The sequence below is a fragment of the Eretmochelys imbricata genome, chromosome 1 (assembly GCF_965152235.1).
Source record: "Eretmochelys imbricata isolate rEreImb1 chromosome 1, rEreImb1.hap1, whole genome shotgun sequence".
Taxonomy (NCBI): domain Eukaryota; kingdom Metazoa; phylum Chordata; order Testudines; family Cheloniidae; genus Eretmochelys; species Eretmochelys imbricata.
This window is the reverse complement of record NC_135572.1, coordinates 236,283,299-236,305,682: the sequence shown is the minus strand read 5'-3', so window position 1 is coordinate 236,305,682 and position 22,384 is coordinate 236,283,299. Positions and strand designations below refer to the sequence as shown.

The 22,384-nt window shown below is 42.9% G+C and overlaps 1 protein-coding gene across 1 annotated transcript in view; it reads right to left on the bottom strand.

Annotated features, from left to right (window-relative positions):
- Positions 1–4,255: 4,255 nt before the first annotated feature.
- Positions 4,256–22,384, bottom strand: part of SHISAL1 (shisa like 1) — a 42,683-nt gene continuing 24,554 nt past the window's right edge. Inside the window, exon 4 of the mRNA XM_077807446.1 lies at positions 4,256–4,292. Coding sequence (XP_077663572.1) covers positions 4,256–4,292 — 37 coding nt within the window. The remainder of the gene's footprint in view (positions 4,293–22,384) is intronic.

The window sequence follows — 22,384 nt, the reverse complement described above, 5'->3', positions numbered from 1 at the left end:
GATTTGTGTCCATTTATTCTTTTACGTAGAGACTGTCCAGTTTGACCAACGTACATGGCAGAGGGGCATTGCTGGCACACGATGGCATATATCACATTAGTAGATGTGCAGGTGAATGAACCTCTGAAAGTGTGGCTGATGTGATTAGGCCCTATGATGGTGTCATCAATGGCCCACCTTGATTATCACTACAGAAGGTTTCCTCCCTCACCCCTTCCCCCCCCCCCCGCTCTCCTGCTGGTAATAGCTCACCTTAATGACAGGTTTCAGAGTAGCAGCCGTGTTAGTCTGTATTCGCAAAAAGAAAAGGAGTACTTGTGGCACCTTAGAGACTAACCAATTTATTTGAGCATAAGCTTTTGTGAGCTACAGCTCACTTCATCGGATGCTCAAATAAATTGGTTAGTCTCTAAGGTGCCACAAGCTCACCTTAAGCGATCACTCTCGTTACAGTGTGTATGGTAACACCCATTGTTTCATATTCTCTGTGTATATAAATCTCCCCACTGTGTTTTACACTGAATGCATCTGATGAAGTGAGCTGTAGCTCACAAAAGCTTATGCTCAAATAAATTGGTTAGTCTCTGAGGTGCCACAAGTACTCCTTTTCTTTTTGCGAATACAGACTAACACGGTTGCTACTCTGAAAACTATATAGTCTGCAGTCAATCAGGAAGTAAGGGGGAGAAGGAGGGTGGGGAAATTGGATTCATGTTTTGCTAAGGGGGGGGAATGGGAACAGGGACACTGGTAAGGCTCTGTGGTGTCAGAGGTGGGAAGGGGGACACTAAGGAAGGAAACTGGAATCATGCTTGCTGGAAGTTCACCCCAACAAACATTGAATTGTTTGCACCTTTGGACTTCGGGTATTGTTGCTTTGTTCATGCGAGAAGGACCAGGGAAGTAGGTGGGTGAAGGAATAAGCCGCCTAACACTGGAGACAGAAGTACTCTGTTCGTAAAATGGGCATGCACTGGCAGCGTAAGTGCAAACATTTTCACACAACTACCCCAGTGTCAGGAGGGGTCCCCTTTAGAGGTGAGAAGTTGGAACGGTCTCTGTGTCCCTTCAGTCCTTGGCTTCTTTTGAGAATGTGAGTAAAGGCGTCCCCTGTAACAGTGGACCTAGCTAATCTTGCCCGCTGATTTAGCACTTGCCATCTAATATTATGCTGACAGTAAGTTTTTAAAAAAAGTTTTGAAAAAATACCTCCTCATGCTTTGTGTGTATATAAAAAGATCTTCTACACTTTCCACATTATGCATCCGATGAAGTGAGCTGTAGCTCACGAAAGCTTATGCTCAAATAAATTGGTTAGTCTCTAAGGTGCCACAAGTACTCCTTTTCTTTTTGCGAATACAGACTAATACGGCTGTTACTCTGAAACCTGTCACTGCTAATTTAGGTTAGATTTGATTCAGCAATTTGAGGCTACACAATCCAATGTAAATTCTGGGAGCAATCCAGTGCCTGAGTATTTCTCTTTGATGCTCTCGATGCACTCCAGCTCAATAGCACTTCAGAGGCAGCTAGTCTGATTTCCAGTTGAGTCTGTATTTACAAAAGCTAAATTGGGAGTGATTGTCAATGCCTGATTTTAGCTTTTTAAATGCAAAATGGAGTTGAAATCAGCCAACCAAGACATCTTTGAAGTGCTATTGAGATCAATGGCCAAACTGAATGAGGTATGTGGGTCTTTTCTTTGAAGTTCAGTTGTTGCACTCAGCTGTACTTGAAGTGGCTGGGCTTGATTTCAAGTTTTACTGTGACATTTAAGCAGCAAAAGTTGGAGTTTCAAACAGCTTCCAATTTTGTTAGGTCTCTTTGAAGTTATGCTTCACATAGAATATGTGCCTCTAAAGAGCTGTTTAGTGTCTGGGTCCTAGCAAGTTGCAAAAGGGTGGGAAAAAGTACTAGCAACCTAACTACACTGACTGTTAGATGCACTGGTTGCTGCCACTTTCGGTATATTTCAAAGACAATAATTAGAAATGGCTTATATCTAATGGAGATAGTGAGACATTTGATGATGAGGTTAGTAATGACACACTCCTCATTCCTGTGTGGGTAATTAAACATGGATATGACATTACCAAAAAGACCCAACCACAATCCAGCTGTAGACTCAATTGGACTTGACTCTGATTTCACATTAATCATAACTCCAGTTACTACAATAGCTACTTCTGATTCATACCAGTGTATCCAAACTCACACTCAGGCCATAAGACACCTGCAGGGAATGCTATATAAAGTGTAAGTGTGGGTGGTGGTCAAATCCGAATTCCACTATATTTATTATTCCCCCCCAGTCTGCACAGGCAGGAACAGACTTTAATTGTCCTTTTAAAATATTTTAGTTGTTATTTTCTGACCATACTTCACAAGCAGATGGCTACATTGATGTTTAGTTTAATCACAGAAGGCTTTTAATGCAAAGTAACAAATGGACCTGGCTGTGAGTGAAATGCTGCTGAATGCAGCAGTCCCAGTTTGATGGAGAGGCAAAAAGGGGGGTAAAATGAAGTACCGTGCAGTTCACAGAAGAAACCCCTACAGGCATCACCCATTAGACTTATACTTCATAAGGCACTCCAGGCACACTGTGTTTTAAATACTTTGTACAGGGAAAATATTGTCCCCAAATACGCTTTATTTATTTAAAATCTTGACTCCTTTGTCATCGTGGTCAGACAACTTTTTTAAAATATATATAAAGCAGACACTTAAGAAATACGGGCTTTGCTTTCTCTGACATTAGAAACACTAGTTGCCAGGAAACAAGCTTGTTACATTAAGGGTGGTGAACATTCAGATCTGAATTTGCACTTCTTTTTAAGACACTTGAACTTGTAAAAATGAATCCCAGGAGGTTGCAGCTTATTAGGGCTCGTGATTAAATACACAAACCCTCTCCCATTCATTTCTATGCCCATGACAGGTTTATAACTTATTTTTTTATGTATTTCCTCTTTCAAATTTGTAGGTTTCTTTAATATTAAGAGCCTGGTTTTTTTTTTTCACTTACTCTAATTTTATGCCTGTTAATGCCAATGGGATGTTGGTCCCTCCTTCCAATCCCCACCTGACTTGTTTTGAGACGTACCAGTAAATCTTAATTGTGCTCTGCCCTTGTTGTTGGCCTCGTCAGGAGCAAAGTTCAGGTCTTGTAACCACTTAGGAACACAATTGTTTTTGTGTGCGCACTGGCCTGCCCCAACAGCAACCCTCATGCTCAAGTCTTCCCTCCCTGCTCTAAATTTGTATGGGCATGCTACAGTGCAGTTTCTCAAATAGTGGGTGAGCCTGACCCAAGGGACTCCAATCCCCTCTATGTCAGCTGTCTCAAAGGGCTTACAGGGATAGGTCTCCTGGAAGCCATCGGCAGGTTGAATTTGCCTATAACTTATTGTGCTAGGCATATTACTTACACCATTCTCTAGGTTTCAGAGTAGCAGCTGTGTTAGTCTGTATTCGCAAAAAGAAAAGGAGTATTTGTGGCACCTTAGAGACTAACCAATTTATTTGAGCATAAGCTTTCGTGAACTACAGCTCACTTCATTCTCTAGGTACACCAAAATTTCAGAGCAGACCACTGAAAATTTACATTTTATCAAATTGTACCTGTTTGATCTCTTTTTGGGCCAGATTGTATGTGCTCCTTGCTCTACCGCACACCAGCAGAAAGGCATCCAGGAGCCTTTACACCAGCAATCCCTGTGATCTGCTCACTACTGCTTCCTTGATGGAGGCGGATGCTGGGAATGGAGGCACAGTGTTAGCCTCATGTATCTGCACCATCCCACTGGGTAGGACCAGCATGCTAATCTGGTTCATCCTAATGGATGGATCAGATAATGCACAGCACAACCCTGGATAGACCACCTGCCTAGGAGCAAGGCGCAGTCTCTCACCTGCTCCTCCTGGCTTGCCCCCCTCCCCCCCCCGCAATACCCCCTGTCCTCCATGCAGGGGTGTGGTATAAGTACCACAATCTGACCTAATCTTCAACAGATTTTTAATAACTATGCACAGGGATGTGCAAGTATAGTTTGTCAATACTCATACATTTTTGGATTCTGCCATTTAAATTACAGATGTCACTGCATTACATGTGTGGCCTGTATGTTGTTGCACAGTAGTAATGGTTTACCTGCTGCTGGTTGAAGTCTGATCTGTGTATTTTCAAAGAGCTTGCTTGCATGGTAAACCCTGACTCCCACTAAAAGCAATAATAAGCGGCATGGGCATGGTCTTACCAATGTACATCAGTGCTGATCTCAAGGAGCCACCTTGAAGTGTGAAAGAGTAGTTTAGTCTCGGTCAGTCGTTGACCTCTTTTCTGAGGCTGATGCCACGTGTGATGGCGTTGGTTTGTGATGTGGATGTACGGCTACCGGACCCTGAATTCAGACTACTCAGGCCACTGAACGCCCCTCAGATGTTTTCCATACTAAAGAAACAATCTGTTAGTTGGCCTGTACAATCCACTCGCTGTTTGATGCAGCACCGTTATTCTAACTCAGATTTACTGTTTCTGAGATTTATGGTTTTCTTTCCTCTCCCTGCACGAAACTGCAACCCTATTACAGAGCAGGCAGCAGAACATGTAATGGATTCCAGACTCCTCTGGTTATAATAATATTATGACTATACATGGCCCTCTTTGTCTCAAGCAAATACCTAAGTGGTCTGCTATGACAAACAGTTTAAACATTTCTGGCCATCTCTACCCTTTAGTTCACTATGGTTTTGAGAGGGAAACTGGACAGACTTGTCCCTTTAAATACCTCAGTTTCTTAGTTGCAGGATCTGAAAACCACTGACTGAAATATTAAGAATAAGATTTACACAGCATTTGAATTGGGGCAGGAAATAAATGGTTCTGTGCAGAGAAAGTTGTAACTTGCACATCATGCAGATGGATTCCAGTCCACTTTACAGACTATGGTTTGGGGCCAATTTCTTAGACTCTAAGGTCTCTGGGACAGCTGCTGTCTCAAGGAGGCAGAGCGGCTCTCTGAACTCCTGGGTATGCATAGATTTTAGGGCCAGACAGGGCCCATTAGGATCACTTAGTCTGACCTCCTCCATAACACAAGCCATAGAATTTCACTCAGTGTTTGTGGTGTCAAGCCAATAACTGCTGGTCGAGCTCTGCCAATCTTCTAAAAAGACATCCAATCTTGATTTAAAGCATACTTATTGCATTCGGTATGACCAGCCAGCTCAGCTGACCAGAACAAGTGGGGGAATGGCAACAGAAGGAGCAACGTGTCTGCCTCCTCCCCACCAATCCCTACCCATGTTGGGGTGATGGGTACCTTCGATGAGTAGGAAATGAGAGACTAAGGTCATTGGGTAGCTGTTTTCTCCTATCACTTACTCTGGTGTGCCTTGGTACCTAGTAAAGCACGGGGCCTGCAATTGTTCCTGGCCCTTATGTAAGCCACGCATGGAGAAGAAGATGGCTCCTTGCACCCTCACACTCGCATAATGGCCAACCAGTAGCTGGCACATAGCCATCACTTTCCCCACAACCATATTGCAGCCACCTCTGGGATGGGCAGTCATTTAATTGCACCCGTAACAGTGTAGTACAAAAGCTGAACAATACCATCCAATGGAAGCTACAAGGGAAATCTAGGACACACAATAACTAAAGGGTAACATTTCAGAGCAACCACAGGGGACAGTTGTCATCACCCGATTTTCTTTTCACATCAGTGTAACTCCCCTGGCTTCAGTAGGGTTACTCTGGATTTACACCAATTAACAATATGAGAGGAGACTCAGAACCCCAATAACATCAGCCAGAGCAGCATGCCCAGATTTTTAAGCAGCATCGGGAAATTTACAACAATAATCTTCTTAGCTAGAGTAGAAAAACATTCCAAGTTCTCTTTTCATATAATGAATATTTCATGAGACATTTCAACAAACAAGGTATCAACCAAGATAATGGGCTTCATGGAGTAATTCCTCAGCAAATCAATAAAGCTAATGGGCTCAGTTGTCTGCTGGTGTAACTCCCTTGGACTTCAGTGGAGTTACTGCAGCAGAGAATTTGCCCCAATGTAGTTTTAATTTTTTTCTTTTACCTTTGTCATTATTCTTGTCAAAGATAAATGCACAATTCTGCCAAATAAATTAATCCCAAAACTGACAAAAGGAGATGTTTAGGAACAGCTGGATTCTGCATTCCCTTGCCTATCCAAAAGGCCTGTTTGGGGGTGTGAAGAATGTTGGAACAGACTCCAGGTGAGCTACTATAAGTTACCCTTCTTTTATCCACAGAAAAGAAATTGCACACTGATCTAATTATTGAGGTCAAATGTAATGCACATTGTATGCATGACCTTTTGTCAGCCTCGTGATTCTTCTTGGTGTACTTGCATATTTTAAATTTTTGTGTTGCAAAAGCAGAAAATAGTTTGTATTTTAAAGTAATTGCAACACACTGAGGCTGTTGGGTCATGCACCATCAAAGCTCAGGAGCTGGACACCATATAGAAAGCAAGGCAAATGAAACATTTTGGGGGATAATATGAAGAAAGAATGACTATACTCTGGGAAAATTGTTTCTTTTTACAATTTCAGTAACACTTTAGTTTATATTTATATGCGGTAGCCCAGTTTGTGTGCACAGAAACACACACACACACACAATGTCACATATCAATACATCTCTTAACATTTCAATATGAGGTTTTATTATTGTTGAGTTGAAACAGAGCTTAATTATATACAGAAACTATTGCTAACCAGTAAGACACTGCCAATTCTTTAAAAAACCTCTCAGTTTGCTAAGTAGAGGGAGACTGATTAATTAACCAGCAAAGAAACTTAGACAATTATAAAGTGTCTCAAACATATCCATGTAAAATTAAAAGCTTTATGGCTGGAACTGTAGCATTGCTGAAATACCTCAAGGTCCTAGAATCTGCACTTGGAGCAATGAAAATTTAAATACAAAGTGGGAAGTGTGTCAATAATTTGATAAAGGGCCATCTAAAAACATTACTATATTGAACCAGCATCTCACTTGGTTCATTAATAACATTATAATTAAATTGGAGAAGACTTAATATTGAGATCATTCCCCAAATATGGGCTGTATCAGAGCTAGGGTGACGAGATAGGAAATGTGAAAAATCGGAACAGGGTGTGGAGGGTAATAGGTGCCTGTATTAGAAAAAGTCCCAAATATTGGGACTGTCCCTATAAAATCGGGACATCTGGTCATCCAATTCAAAGATGATACTTATACTATACTTGATTCGAGCTACTATTATATCATGCAGTGTCTTACCTGCTGAAATAGGAGGGGAAAATCAGGATCAACTAAAGGAAGCACCTACTTATTTCTTCCAAGTAAAGACACTAGGAGAAAAGGGAATAGCTTTGTGTGGGGATGAGGAAAACAAAAAGACAGGGAACACTGAGTGGGACCCACCACTGCCTGTCTCCTGCAGTCACAGGAAACTGAGCATGTGGGATATGCTCACCTGATCCTAACGTATAATCCCTGTTTAATGCTTCAGGAAAAGAGGGGGAGGAAAGGTAAATCATTGAAAGTTTCTATAAAAGTTTAACAAGTTAAGACAGGAGTTCTTTTTATTAGGAATTTTACAGTAAACTGCTAACCACGTTACTGAGCCCTATATATTTAAAAAAACAAACAGCTATGCAATCACTGTATTAAGAGCTTTATATTTACATAAAAAGAAAAGGAGTACTTGTGGCACCTTGGAGACTAACAAATTTATTTGAGCATAAGCTTTCGGCACTATAGTTGGCTAATTACTGTGCAACTGAGGGTCCTAGTCTGTATTGGGACTACCACTGAAGTAAGTGAGAATTCAGTGTGCAGGAAGGCTGCCCAATTTGGAATATGAATTCTTATAAATGTAGTAAAAAGATTTGAGACCAAGATATATTTAAATTAAATTGAAAGAACAACAAACCTTCTCTAGACCAAATCAAGACAGCTGGCATTGAGTCTCATTATATTTACTTTATATCCCCAGAGTATTTTCTTTTACTCAGTTTATCATGAAATCAAATATGGGAATTCAGTTGCAGAAGTTAACATCTACACTGTGATGTGATGTTTACTGTTTGTTTTCATAGGAGAAGGTGTATAATTTAAAAGGCTGTGATTTATATATGCCTAGACAAGCAGACACATCCTGGAGCTATTGTGGAAATCCTCACTAAGAACGGATACAGCAACTGCAGTATGTAAACTATTGCTTTTAAGTTTCAGCTTTCAAAACAAAGAAATTGTGGCACTTTAAACATTCTCTTTTACGTTGTTGTGGTTGATTTATTACCATCAAAGATTTCTAAACAACATTTGGAAGGCTATTCCAAAACTTCACTCCTCTGATGGTTAGAAACCTTCATCTAATTTCAAATCTAAACTTCCCAATGACCAGTTTATATCCATTTGTTCTTGTGTCCACATTGTTACTGAGCTTAAATAATTCCTCTCCCTCTCCGGTATTTATCCCTCTGATATATTTATAGAGAGCAATCATATCTCCCCTCAACCTTCTTTTAGTTAGGCTAAACAAGCCAAGCACCTTGAGTCTTCTTTCATAAGACAAGTTTTCCATTCCTCGGATCATCCTAGTAGCCCTTCTCTGTACCTGTTCAGGTTTGAATTCATCCTTCTTAAACATGGGAAACCAGAACTGCACACAGTATTCCAGGTGAGGTCTCACCAGTGCCTTGTATAATGGTACTAAAACCTCCTTATCTCTCCTGGAAATACCTCGCCTGATGCATCCCAAGACCGCATTAGCTTTTTTCACGGCCATAGCACATTGGCGGCTCATAGTCATCCTCTGATCAACCAATACTCCAAGGTCCTTCTCCTCCTCCGTTACTTCTAATTGATGCGTCCCCAGCTTATAACTAAAATTCTTGTTATTAATCCCTAAATGCATAACCTTACACTTCTCACTATTAAATTTCATCCTATTACTATTACTCCAGTTTACAAGATCATCCAGATCCTCCTGTATGATATCCCGGTCCTTCTCTAAATTGGCAATACCTCCCAGCTTTGTATCATCCGCAAACTTTATTAGCACACTCCCACTTTTTGTGCCAAGGTCAGTAATAAAAAGATTGGTTCCAAAACTGATCCTTGAGGAACTCCACTGGTAACCTCCTTCCAGCCTGACAGTTCACCTTTCAGTAGGACCCATTATAATCTCCCCTTTAACCAATTCCTTTTCCACCTTTCAATTTTCATATTGATCCCCATCTTTTCCAATTTAACTAATAATTCCCCATGTGGCACGCTATCAGACGCTTTACTGAAATCTAGGTAAATTAGATCCACTGCATTTCCTTTGTCTAAAAAATCTGTTACTTTCTCAAAGAAGGTGATCAGGTTGGTTTGGCACGATCTACCTTTTGTAAAACCATGCTGTATTTTGATCCATTTACCATTGACTTCAATGTCCTTAACTACTTTCTCCTTCAAAATTTTTTCCAAGACCTTGCATACTACAGATGTCAAACTAACAGGCCTGTAGTTACCCGGATCACTTTTTTTTCCTTTCTTAAAAATAGGAACTATGTTACCAATTCTCCAATCATACGGAACAACCCCTGAGTTTACAGATTCATTAAAAATGCTTGCTAATGGGCTTGCAATTTCAGGTGCATTTGTAGAGTTCTTTTCATACTAAAGCACTACAGACAATTCCACAAAAGGTCAATGAAATTGACTGCTAGTTTGCAAAACATTTTCCACTGTCAACACTGGTTTTGATATGCTTATAACTTCATGTAGATAAGCACTTATAAAGATGTCTATAAAATTTCAGGAACTACAAAATTTAAAACTCTCTGAAAAGTTAAACCTTGTGGGTCTGATTTTGTTCCATAGTTGGTTTTGCCCAAAGGTGGATTTTATTTTATTCTTTGCTTTTGGAATTTTTGAGCAATAGACCTTGACCCATTTCTGAGTTAGGAGAAACTGGAAAAATACAGTGGTCTCGTTGTAACCATACATTAACCAAACTTTTCTGAACAGTACAGTAAAAATGGAAACTTAATGAGGGGCAGGTAGTTTAATAGGAGGATGGAGAGATGAATTAAAAATGAACAGAAGCTATGATTGGTTGAATGATACTTCCATGCGCACTCTGAGGGAAAATACCCTAAAACTTTTTATACGGTTTAATGAAGCCCTTTCTGACATCACTGCACATTCTCTCTGCCCACCCAACTAGTACAAAGGCTGCTTCTGGGACAATGTGCATGAGAGAGAGTTTGTGTCTTATGAAATACACACAGCAAAATTCTCAAAAATATCCTAACTTCAGGTAAGGAGAAAATCGAAGAAGGAACCCCACTCCCTGCCGACCACAGCTAATTTTAGGGTCTCTGCAATTTTTGCCTCAGTTAGACCTGCTGAACAGAGCTCATGGTGTGAAGCAGGGGTGCTGAAGGACCACAGCTCCTTCCTAAGGGGGCAGTGAAATCACGTGGCTTGCCCTGGAGAAAGAATGAGACCCCCCTAGGGCAGTGCTGGGCAAATTTTTGCAGTCACGCCCCCCCGCCCCCCTTACCATTCATGGAATTTGTCACACCCCTCCCTCCTCCATTACTTGTAATCTGAAGTAATCTCTTGCTTCCACACTGCTGCTGGTGACGGCACTGCCTGCAGAACGGGCTGGCTGTAGAATGGTGGCTGCTGGGCATGGCTTTCATGTTGTTTGCGGCTCAGGAGGACTATTTTTTAATCCCACTCCCATCCTACGCAGTCTATTTTTACCCCGCTCCTGCTATTATGGCAGAGGGTCCCGTGGGATCCCAATTTCTTTATGCCCCACCCCAGAGAACCTCTTGTACCCCGCCCCACCAACTTTGCACACCACTGCCCTAGGAGGTCTGGACCACTGAAGGGGTCCTCCGAGAGATTGTTCCAAAGCTGATGTCCTAGCACCGGTCCTGTGGATCTGTGACAGCTGCATAGTGAAAACAGGAGTAAAACGGCATTTAAAAGCCCCTTTTTGCCATAAAGTCAACAAATCCAACACTAGATACATACAGGGTATCACAGTGAGAAGGTGCCATATTTTTCTGGTTTTAGTTTTGGACAAAAGTTGAAATTTTCTGTTCTCTACTGTTGCCAAGATAGAGTTTCCCTATTATATCTGTGTGCTACAGCCCTATTGACTCAACCTTGTAGAAGAGAGGCTAGGTGCGATGCCAATTCAGAGTAGCTGAGGATCTGATGCTGTAGAATTTCTGTAGCCACACAATAGCAGCAGTAAAAGGAATGTATTTATCCCTCTTCACCCCATTCAGAGGAATGAATTTCAAAGTGTAATTGGGACTAACTATAATTATTTATTTCCAGTATCACCTGTAATGTGGTAGGCACTTTCTTAACAAAAGAGAGAGCAGGAATGTCATTATAACCTCATGGGAAACAAAGACAGAAGGAGTATATTATATCAGTTGTTAGGGTACCAAGATTTATTTTAACATATGAACTGAATTTAAAAGTCTATTTATTAAGCACATAATCCACCCCACTTGCTTTGTTTCCTTTTAAAAAAAAATACCAGAAGAATACATTTAAAAGACTGTTAATCACTTTAATCATTCTTTGTCATTTTAAGATGTTGCATTAAGTTTCCAACAGCAACTTCATTTCACTTCAGCCACTTTTCTATTTCTATAGGTAACTGTGTAGGTAAATAATGTATTACTCTTTGTCATAAACTAGATACCGTAAAACAATCAACAGCACAGGAACCTTAACTTTAACATTTCTCAAGTGGGATTTATACTGTGCAACCTGACCATTTAATTATTGGAGCATTTTGCACAGGCTTACACTGGAATCACTTTTCCCAGCACTGAAATAGAACGAGCAGCTGTTTAATTGCACACAACAATTTAGAACAGCAAGCTAAGAACACCATGATATCGAATTGAAACTGCAGGAGAAATATAAAACACTCAACATAGGCAGAATAAAGTCTCATATTAGCTGCTCTTAATTTTATTTTTTCTAGTACTATACAAATGATGAAGAAAATCTGCTTGTTTACAAATATCAGGGTTCTATTCCCCTGATTTGAAACCAAGCCTGCCTTTGTAAAAAGTGTGTGTATCTGACATGCATTTTCAACCATGCTTTCAAAGAAAGCATTACACATCAATGGTTAGAAACTGTTAAATGCAATGCTAGCCACAGCTTCTTAAGGGTTACAGTGATAAAATTGTTAGACGACAGAGTAGGCCTAAAGGGTTTTGTGGTGGGTTGAAAGGGTCCAGCTAATGAAGTTGAACACCAGATTTGGATTTTGGACGCCTAAAACTTCAGGGATGTCTGGCGCTGGAGTTTTCATGTAGTGCATTAGGAAGACAGAGGCCACTTATCAAATTCAGATGGGAGTTGGTTTAGGGCACACAGTTCTAGGATTTCAGAATTTGGAGTTTTATTTGGATCCATCTCTAGAAATGGGAGCAAGAAAAGTGACTTGGCAGGGGTGCATGTGAAACAAGTCATAATGAGATTCAATATTCATAGCCAAGCACAAATAAGCTTCTCTCTCAAGTAGTAGCATAAAGGCTCTTTAACTGAAAGAGTAAAGCCTTGTCTACGCTACAAAATTAAGTTGACCTATGTTAGGTCGACCTACAGCCACAGCAGTAATTACTGTGGTTTTTTACGTCCATGATGCCCTCCTTCTGTCGGTGGTGTGCGTCCTCACCAGGATCACTGGCACTGACTTAAGTGCGTGGGGGCTTAGAGCCCAGGCTGTCAGTCTGGCACGGGGTTCCCAGCTGGACGCCCTGGGGCTGACAGCCAGAGCTCACACTGAACACCTCCCTCTGAAAGAGGTATATAAAATCATGAGTGGTTTGGAGAAAAAGTGAATAAGTTATTTACTTGTTCCCATAATATAAGAACTAGGGGCCACCAAATGAAATTAATGGGCAGCAGGTTTAAAACAAATAAAAGGAAGTTCCTCTTCACACAGCGCACAGTCAACCTGTTGAACTCCTTGCCTGAAGAGGTTGTGAAGGCTAGGACTATAACAGGGTTTAAAAGAGAACTAGATAAATTCATGGAGGTTAAGTCCATTAATGGCTAAGGAATGGTGTCCCTAACCTCTGTTTGTCAGAGGGTGGAGATGGATGGCAGGAGAGAGATCACTAGACCATTACCTGTTAGGTTCACTCCCTCTGGGGCTCCTGGCATTGGCCACTGTCGGCAGACAGGCTACTGGGCTGTATGGACCTTTGGTCTGACTCAGTATGGCTATTCTTATGTTCTTGTTCTTAGGTTCCCCCCCCCGCGCGGGACTCCAGCTGTGAGCCCTGCATGTGCCAGCAGGCAATGTAAGTAACGCAGTGTCTACACGGACACTCTTGCCCTAACTACATCAACCTAAGCACTATGCCTCTCACGGAAGTGGTATTAGGTCGGTGTAGTGGGCATCTTACATCGATGGGTGCTACATTGTAGTGTAGATGCTTACAGAGTTAGGTCAACATAAGCTGTCTTACGTTGACTTAACTCTGTAGTGTAGACCAGGCCTAGAATTCACTGAGATACATAAGTAGAATCTGTACTGAATGCATCCAGTTCTGACTACGGTTCCAAGTGGGCCTGTTTCCAATGTTCCTAACTCCTGTTCAGAAATGAAGATGAATGTGGATTATTAAAAAAATTGTGCTCTAGGATTCCTTTTATTAAATAAGTCAGGCAAAAGTAGTAATAATAGGACTACTACTTCATTATTTGTATTGCAGTAGTACTTAAAGGTCTCACTGTGGGTCAGGGCTCCATTGTGTTAGTTACTGTACAAACACTTGCCTTGTTTGTTTGAAAAAATTAGAAAAAACCTACCACTGTGCCTTGATTTACATCTCAGTCTCCTGTAGCCTTCCTGATCTACTAGGGAGAACCAACTTCCTTTTTTTGCCATTTCACTCATGTTATTCTCCTACTCAGAGCTCTTAATTGGCTTTCTCTTTCTCCACATCAAAATAAAACCACACACACGCACCATCAAGATCCACCCCCATTGTGCCTCTTAAAGCAGTCTTCAGTTCCTCCTGTTTGTACCATATGCTGTGCCTGCTCCTGAGGTCTGTCTCCCACTTGTGTCACTGTGTCCTGTTCGTATTATCTAACCTTAGAACAGCACTCCTCCCACCCCATCTCCCCCAACACTTGTTTCTAGAGCTGGCTAGAAAAAGGAAGTCCCTTTCCCCTCCCAAAAAATTAGCATTTTTGACTTGTCATCCCAGTGAGGGACAACTTCATGTTTTTGAAAATTGGGATGACAAGTCAAAAATGCTAAATTTATTTGGAAGGGAATTTCCAGAAAAATTCTGTTTTGAGAGAACTGAAATGGAATTTTCCAGTTTGCTGGTTTTTACCCCCTACAAACCCACCCCAGGGACTTCTACATGTTTCCCAAGATACACAAACAAAGGAACCTAGGCCCATCATTTATGGTAACAGCACTACTGAGGGAATATCATAGAGACCATCCTCAGTCCACTCAGTGCACAACCTACTTCATCCAGAAACTCTGCAACACTAACAACCTGCTCAAAATACCATCCTTTCCACCAAGGATGTTGTCAGGGTTCCCTCCCTACTCTGGGGTACAGATGTGGGGACCCACATGAAAGAACCCCTTAAGCTTATTTCTACCAGCTTAGGTCAAAAACTTCTCCATGGCACAAATTTCTTTCCTTGTCCTTGGATGGTATTGCTGCCACCACCAAGTGATTTAGACAAAAGTGCAGGAAAGGGTCTCTTGGACTCCCTATTCCCCCAAAATACCCCCCCTTCACCCCCTTTCCTGGGGAGGCTTAAGAATAATATACTAACCAATTGGTTACAATGTGAGCACAGACCAAACCCTTTGGTTTTTAGGACACTGAAAATCAATCAGGTTCTTAAAAGAAGAACTTTATTATAAAGAAAAAAGTAAAAGAAGCACTTCTGCAAAATCAGGATGGAAGGTAACTTTACAGGGTAATAAAAAAGATTTAAAACACAGAGGACTTCCCTCTGGACTTAGCTTCACAGTTCTAAAAAACAAGAATAAAACTACCTCTTAGCATAGGGAAAATTCACAAGCTAAAACAAAAGATAATCTAATGCATTCCCTTGCCTTACTTAAAATTTTCATAATCTTAGATGGATCATTTCAGGTATGTTTTCAAGAGATGTTTTACCTGCCCAGTCTCTCTCTCCATCTGGGGAGGGAATAAACAAAGAGAGCACAAACAAAATCTCCCCCTCCTCCAGATTTGAAAATATCTTCTTTCCTTATTGGTCCTTCTGTTCAGGTGCCAACCAGGTTATTTGAGCGTCTTAACCCTTATAGGTAAAGTGTTTCAGTACAGCTGCAAGGAGGGATTTTATGCTACCCTTATCTTTATGTTTATGACAGATGTCATCTCCCTATACACAAATATCTCTCACCATGAAGGCATTTCAGTCTGACAATGACAGCACTCAGATATTCACCTCAAACACATCCTCACCTGTAACAACTTAACATTTAACAACAAACACTTTGTTTAAACCACAGGAACTAGGATGGCTGCCCAATATGCCAACTTCTTCATGGGCCACCTCGAGGAATAATTGCTGGAAAACTACACCACAACAACCAATGAGATACCGGAGATGCACTGATGATATTTTTATTCTCTGGACAGATGACCTAAACTCTTTCATAGATTACCATCACAACTTCAGCAACCACCACTCATTCATCAAACACTCCCACACCAGCATCAACTTCCTGGACATCACAATCAGCTTAAACAATGTAACCCTACAGACTATATACAAGAAACCAATGGATCACCACACTTACCTCCACAGATCCCTTAACTACTCCAGACACACCACGAAACCTGTTTATTTCCTGCCAGGCACTCAGATATCACAGAATATGCTTTGATGAGAAAGTCCGGGACATACACCTCAACCCACTTAAATCACCAAACAAGGACACTCCATCAGAGAAGATCTTCGCATCACTGAATGGGCCAAATGCCCCGAGAGAGCATGCTTCAATACAGGAAAAAAAGAAACCCACTAACCACACACCTGTAGAGTCCATCTACACTTGGGAATGTACACGGTTGCATGTGTGTTGTTATGTTGCAACCGTTCCCCTGCCCCACCCCATTGTCCACATCTGAAACCCTGAAGCAAGTTTCTGAAAAACAGTCTAATGTGCTAAAGTTCAGCATGCATGAAGATGTGGGTATGTACACATCTCCGCTGTGGCATGGCCCCATACCATTCTACAGTCCAGTGTGGACAGGGGCAAGGGGCATGTACCAGTTCATGGGGTATCGATAGTCCCCCAGAGCCATTCCCACAATGCACTGATCCCTTTGCTGCCTACCCCTTACCCAAAAATACACAGGTCCCTGCCCTCCATTGCCAATGGTACTAGCAACCTCTCCTGAGCACATTCAGTTCTCCCATGAACGCTATTGATCAGTACCAGTCACCATGGAGCGTTCCATGAGCTGCTACCTGGTCTTTGAAGAACACCTTGGTGCTGATCCATATGTGGTCAGAGTACACCATGCTCCATGACTTTGCCTGTAGCAGCAGAAACATATACATATGTCAGGAGAGTTAATGGAGGTGAGCATTCACCAGACTTTGTTCCAGTGCCTGGAGTGCATGAAGCACCTTGGGTTCCTGGCACATGCCCCTGCTATGATGAGCTGGACCAGGTGCTCTCCACGTCTCTAAGTACTGAGCCTGAATTCAGTCATGACCCCCTCCTCAACCCTGCCATCCTCATTATACTGCAGGACACTGATGAGGGGCAGGGTAAGGAGGCAGAAGGGACCTTGGAAGTCCTAGAGGAAAAGCCTGCTTAAGTACCCATGGACCCAGTTGAGAGAGCCCACATCAGGAGGACCACAGCAGGAACCGGAATCCGAGGCTGGTAAGGGACTATGCACCCCCACATTCCTCAGAAATATCCCTGTTTTCTGCAGTAATAGATGGCTGAAGCTGGCCCCCTCACTGCACTCCATCCATAGTCCAACCTGATGTGGTCCCTGTGACAGTCTACACTATTATGATCACCACTTTTACAAAATTATGATAAATCTTGTACAAAGTATGCCTTGTGATGTATCATTGGAAAAGCCATAATTTGCTGAATATCATTGTCCTGTTGATTCACACATTTTAACATTGTATATGGAGATATGAGATTGTGTTATATGTTTGTTACTGGAGCATGTTGTTTTAACTCTGGGGAATGCCCACAGTCTAGCTCTTCAGAGGCAACAAAAAGAGACTATTGTCTTTTTAACCGGCCATTCACCAGCAGGGGAGTTGTAATCAAGAAATTTACAATTCACCTGAAGGACAGTCGGCAGCTCACATATTCCATGGAACTGCCTGATGCACCAAGAACTTTTTCCAGTAAAAGGGTCAGGATATAAAAAAGGGATCAAAGGCCCCTGGCCACCTTTCTCCTCTCCCATCTCTACTTGAAACAAGATTGCTTGAAAGACTTTGAACTGGGGAGATTGATCCCAGGCTGGGAAGGGAATTCAGTCTGTGTATTAAGAACTGTGAATTGCTGCAACATCCAGAGAGGTAAGAAAAGCTGTTTGCTTCAAATCTTGCACCTTGTCTGCACTACACAGTTTTGTTGACAAAAGTCAGCTTTTGTCGACTAAACAGTGGAGGTGTACACACTAAAATGCTTCTCCCACTGATGTAACTCCCTTGCTACGTCAACATGGTAAAACTACCTTGATGAGCGGCATAGGGCTTTTTGCGATGTAGTTAGAGTGAGGCAGCATCAGTGTAGACACAGCACTTGGTTATGTCACTCTCATCCTCCAGGAGGTGTCCCACAATGCCCATCCTGACCCCTTTTCTCAGCAGTTTGAACTCCGCTGCCCTGAAGGTACACAGGTATGCCTTTCCCTTTTAAAGGCCCAGGAATTTTTGAAATTCCTCTTCCTGTTTGCTCAGTGTGCACAGTTCAGACAGCATATTCCCAGCATATTGACCATGCTGGCTTTCTGCAATAGAAGTGCTCCTGTGTGAACACTGGTGCGGTTGGATCTGCTGGGTCTGTGGGGAGAGGAGGCTGTGCAGTTGTAGCTTTGCTCCAGCTGTAGGAACTTTGATACCTCTGGGCTGATTGCCAGTAGCATGCAGGAGAAGGGGCACGAAAGGGACACACAGTGGTGCTGTGCTACGATCAAGGAGCTGAGGTAGGTGTACCAGAAGGCAAAGGAAGCCACCCATTGCTCCAGAGCAGCGCTGAAGACATGCTGCTTCTACAAAGAGCTGCATGCTATCCTTGGTGGCAACCCCACTTCCATTGCCAAGAGCCCCACGGATACTTCGGGAGGACTGGAGGCAGCGGCCAGTAGACTCAACCCTGAGGACAAAGTGGTAGATGAAGAAGTGGAGTTCAAGGATGATGTGGAGCACATGGCAGAGTCTTCCGGTGGCGTGGTGAGTCAGGATCTCTTTTCTACTCCGGAGGGGTCTAGCCAGTCCCAGCACTCCAGCTCTGGTGCAAATGATGCAGGAGAGGGGAGCTCCTGTAAGTGTTCATTTTGCTTTGATACTGCATGGTGAGAGGAGATTGAGTGCTCGTGTACTTTGTTATATGGTAGAGGAAGGATAAGGGACAGAAATTAACAACAGAGCCTGTGCATCTACACAGTTGGGTCATAGCAGAAAAGTTTGTTATTCTACACCGGGATGTCCTGGGAATCCTCCATAGAAATCTCTAGGAAACTTTCCTGCAGATACTCTGCAATCCTCTGTCGAAGGTTCCTTGGGAGAGCTGCCTTGTTTCTCCCCCCTGCTGTAGTAAATTTTGCCACACCACCCGCTAATTATTTCTGCAGGGACCAGAGTGGCATACAGGTGAGCAGCATATGGAGTTGGCCTGTAGCCATACGCATGCAAGAGATGCACTGTTGCATCCTGGGTACCCTTAGGAGTGACAGATTGGGTTCAATTACCATAACCTGTGGAAAAGGGTGCCAATATTCAGAATAGTCTCCCTAGGCACTCGTAGTAACCACATTTGCAAACCACCCAGACCCTATGCTTTGAAAAAACTGTTGCTGGCCAAGGACCACAATGAGAAAAAGACAATAATTAACGAAGACAGATGTCATAAATATAAAGGGAAGGGTAAACACCTTTAAAATCCCTCCTGGCCAGAGGAAAAACCCTTTCACCTGTAAAGGGTAAGAAGCTAGGATAACCTCGCTGGCACATGACCACAATGACCAATGAGGAGACAAGATACTTTCAAAGCTGGAGGGGGGGAGAAACAAAGGGTCTGGGTCTGTCTGTGTGATGCTTTTGCCAGGGACCAAACAGGAATGGAGTCTTAGAACTTAGTAAGTAATCTAGCTAGATATGCATTAGATTCTGTTTTGTTTAAATGGCTGATAAAATAAGCTGTGCTGAATGGAATGTATATTCCTGTTTTTGTGTCTTTTTGTAACTTAAGGTTTTGCCTAGAGGGATTCTCTATGTTTTGAATCTGATTACCCTGTAAGGTGTTTACTATCCTGATTTTACAGAGGTGATTCTTTTACTTTTTTTCTTCAATTTAAAAGTCTTCTTTTAAGAACCTGATTGCTTTTTCATTGTTCTTAAGATCCAAGGGTTTGGTTCTGTGTTCACCTATGCAAATTGGTGAGGATTTTTATCAAGCCTTTGCCAGGAAAGGGGGTGTAGGGTTTGGGGAGGATTTTGGGGGGGAAGACGTTTCCAAGCAGGCTCTTTCCCTGTTATATATTTGTTAGACGCTTGGTGGTGGTAGCAATAAAGTCCAAGGGCAAAAGGTAAATTAGTTTGTACCATGGGGAAGTTTTAACCTAAGCTGGTAAAAATAAGCTTAGGGGGTTTTCATGCAGGTCCCCACATCTGTACCCTAGAGTTCAGAGTGGGGAATGAACCTTGACGAGACATTTCCATAAAATTCTTAAGTGAGAATACACACACAAAGGAAACTAAGCTTACTAAAGATATCTTACACTGAATAGTGCTCTAACAACTCCGCCCTCCCTCATTAAACAGCTACCCCTGGCAGCTATTGGAGTACTCATGCCACGGAGCAATCATGCACAGCATCTGATAAGAGATGTGAGCTATGGTGTCAGAAATAACACATTTTTTTCCTCAAAACTAAGTCCCTCTCCAAACCTTAGAGAACTGTTTGTAATTACTTTAAACAATGTTTGTGTTCCCCATAAATTAACCCAAAACAGAGCAGTTAATAAATAACAAAAACATTGTTCAATGATGGCATTAAAGTGTGTCAACCTTCTCCACTACACAAAGCCATGGCCAAAGATATTGACCTGAAGGATCCTCCCTCTGTTGTCTGCTTTTGATTAGTACATTAATTGCAGGGGATTTAACCCCACTGAGGTAGCTCGTGACTGAAAGATGTGACCATGCTCTAGTGTGCTTTTTGAGCAGCACCTTGACAGTGTATCTTGGCACACTCCCAAGTCATCATCTCGCTCCCCATTGTTTCACTATGTCCAAGCACACAGCATCACAAATTTCCCTGGCCTGCTGGGAACCACAAGCTGTGTGCCACATGGGTGGGGTCAGGTTGCCACTACAGGCTTTGGAAAGCAGTTTTGTACTATGCCCACTTTGCTGTGGAAGTATTTCCCTTTAGCTTTATATACGTTATGCAAAGCACCGCATGTCACAATAAGCCAAAGTGCTTTGGCCACACTGGCATCCAGAGCATGGGAGGCATGTAATGGAGGCTGGGGGAGGAACCTCATGCCACGGTGTGGGGAGGGGCAGTGGCAGATTACCGAAGGGGCCCCGGCACAGAAACACCATATATAGTCATGTCATTTCAGGGAAATAAAGTCCTCTATTTTGTTCTGCAGTACAGCCCTGAACCACCCTGGTGTCATGGACCTTTCCCATGTGTTCTGCATTCATGTTCATGAACTGACTGCTTATGGCCTTGGAGAACCAGTGAATCCTAAATGTCACAGTTCATTTCTTCATTGGTCCCTTTCAATAGGCAAAGTATAGGTACATGCATTCTGTCGATGTATCCCGCACAGTTTGGAAAACCCATCCTCTTGCTATAATTTCAGGGAGTTGTGTTATGACAACTATCCATAGGTACGTCACAGTACTGATAGCCTGGCAAACCTGTGCAACCACCATTCCCACAGTTGACTTCTCAGCCCCGAACTGGTTGGTAACTGACAGGTGCTGTTAGCTTCCAAAGGGCAATAGCCACCTGCTTCTGCACTGGTATGGGTTTCCGAAAACAAGTGGTCTGGCACTGGTGGATTGGTGCAAGCTGCTCGCACAACTCCTTGAAGATCTGCTTCCTCCTTCTTCAGTTCTGCAGCCACTGGTCATCATCCCAGGTTTCACAGATGATGTGGTCCCACCACACTGTGCTGGGTCTCCAGGACCAGAAGTGGCAGTCAACCCATGGGCATGCCATTGCAATCCCAGCATTCAACACATCTACTGCAGGGGACTCGTGTGAATTTTCAGTCCCCCTCTGGGTCAGCTGTCTTCGTTGTCTGAAATCTCTCTGGACCAATTCTGTCCAGTGTCTGATACTGGATGGTTCTGCTCACATGAACATTTGTCCAGTAAGCAGTAGCAGGAGCAGAACCACATCTTCATGGACTTGCTCTATGTATCCAACACAGTTTGGCAGAAGGGAGAGATGGCAGGGAACTGCAGTCATCAAATGTGTGAAGGTGACATAGAGTTCCAGCAACATGTAGCAAAGCAATTCCTATAGCATCTCCTGTGATACAGGAGATGCAGTAGGATTGCCACCTTTTCCACAGACCAAAACTGGACATGCCACATCAGTTAATGGATATATTACTCCTGGGGGAATTCTGAGCCACTGCGCAATTCAGAATTTTGCAGAAGTTAATGTTGTGCGCGCAGAATTTCCTTTTCTGAACAGAAATGGGCTGCAGTGCAGCTAGCTACCACTAGGGACCGCTGGCCCTGACAGATTCCCAGCTCGCACATAGAAGACACTGCTGTGGGGAGAGAGAAGGAGCTAGAGGGTTCCTGGCAGCTGCAGTTCCCAGCATGCCCTGAGGGAAGGAGACGGCAGTGTGCAGGAAACTCCATGCAAGCCTGGGACCGAGCATCAGGCTGTTTCTCCCTCTGGATCCCTGGGCTCTGGTGAAGACGGGGCGGGTGTCTGGGCAAGGGGTGGGCCTGTGGCTGGGCTCTGGGGGGGAAGGGATTGTGGGTCCAGTCCCTCTGGCTGGATTGGGGGAGACAGAAAAACAGGTACAGGGTTGTCATAGGGGTTTCTTTAAC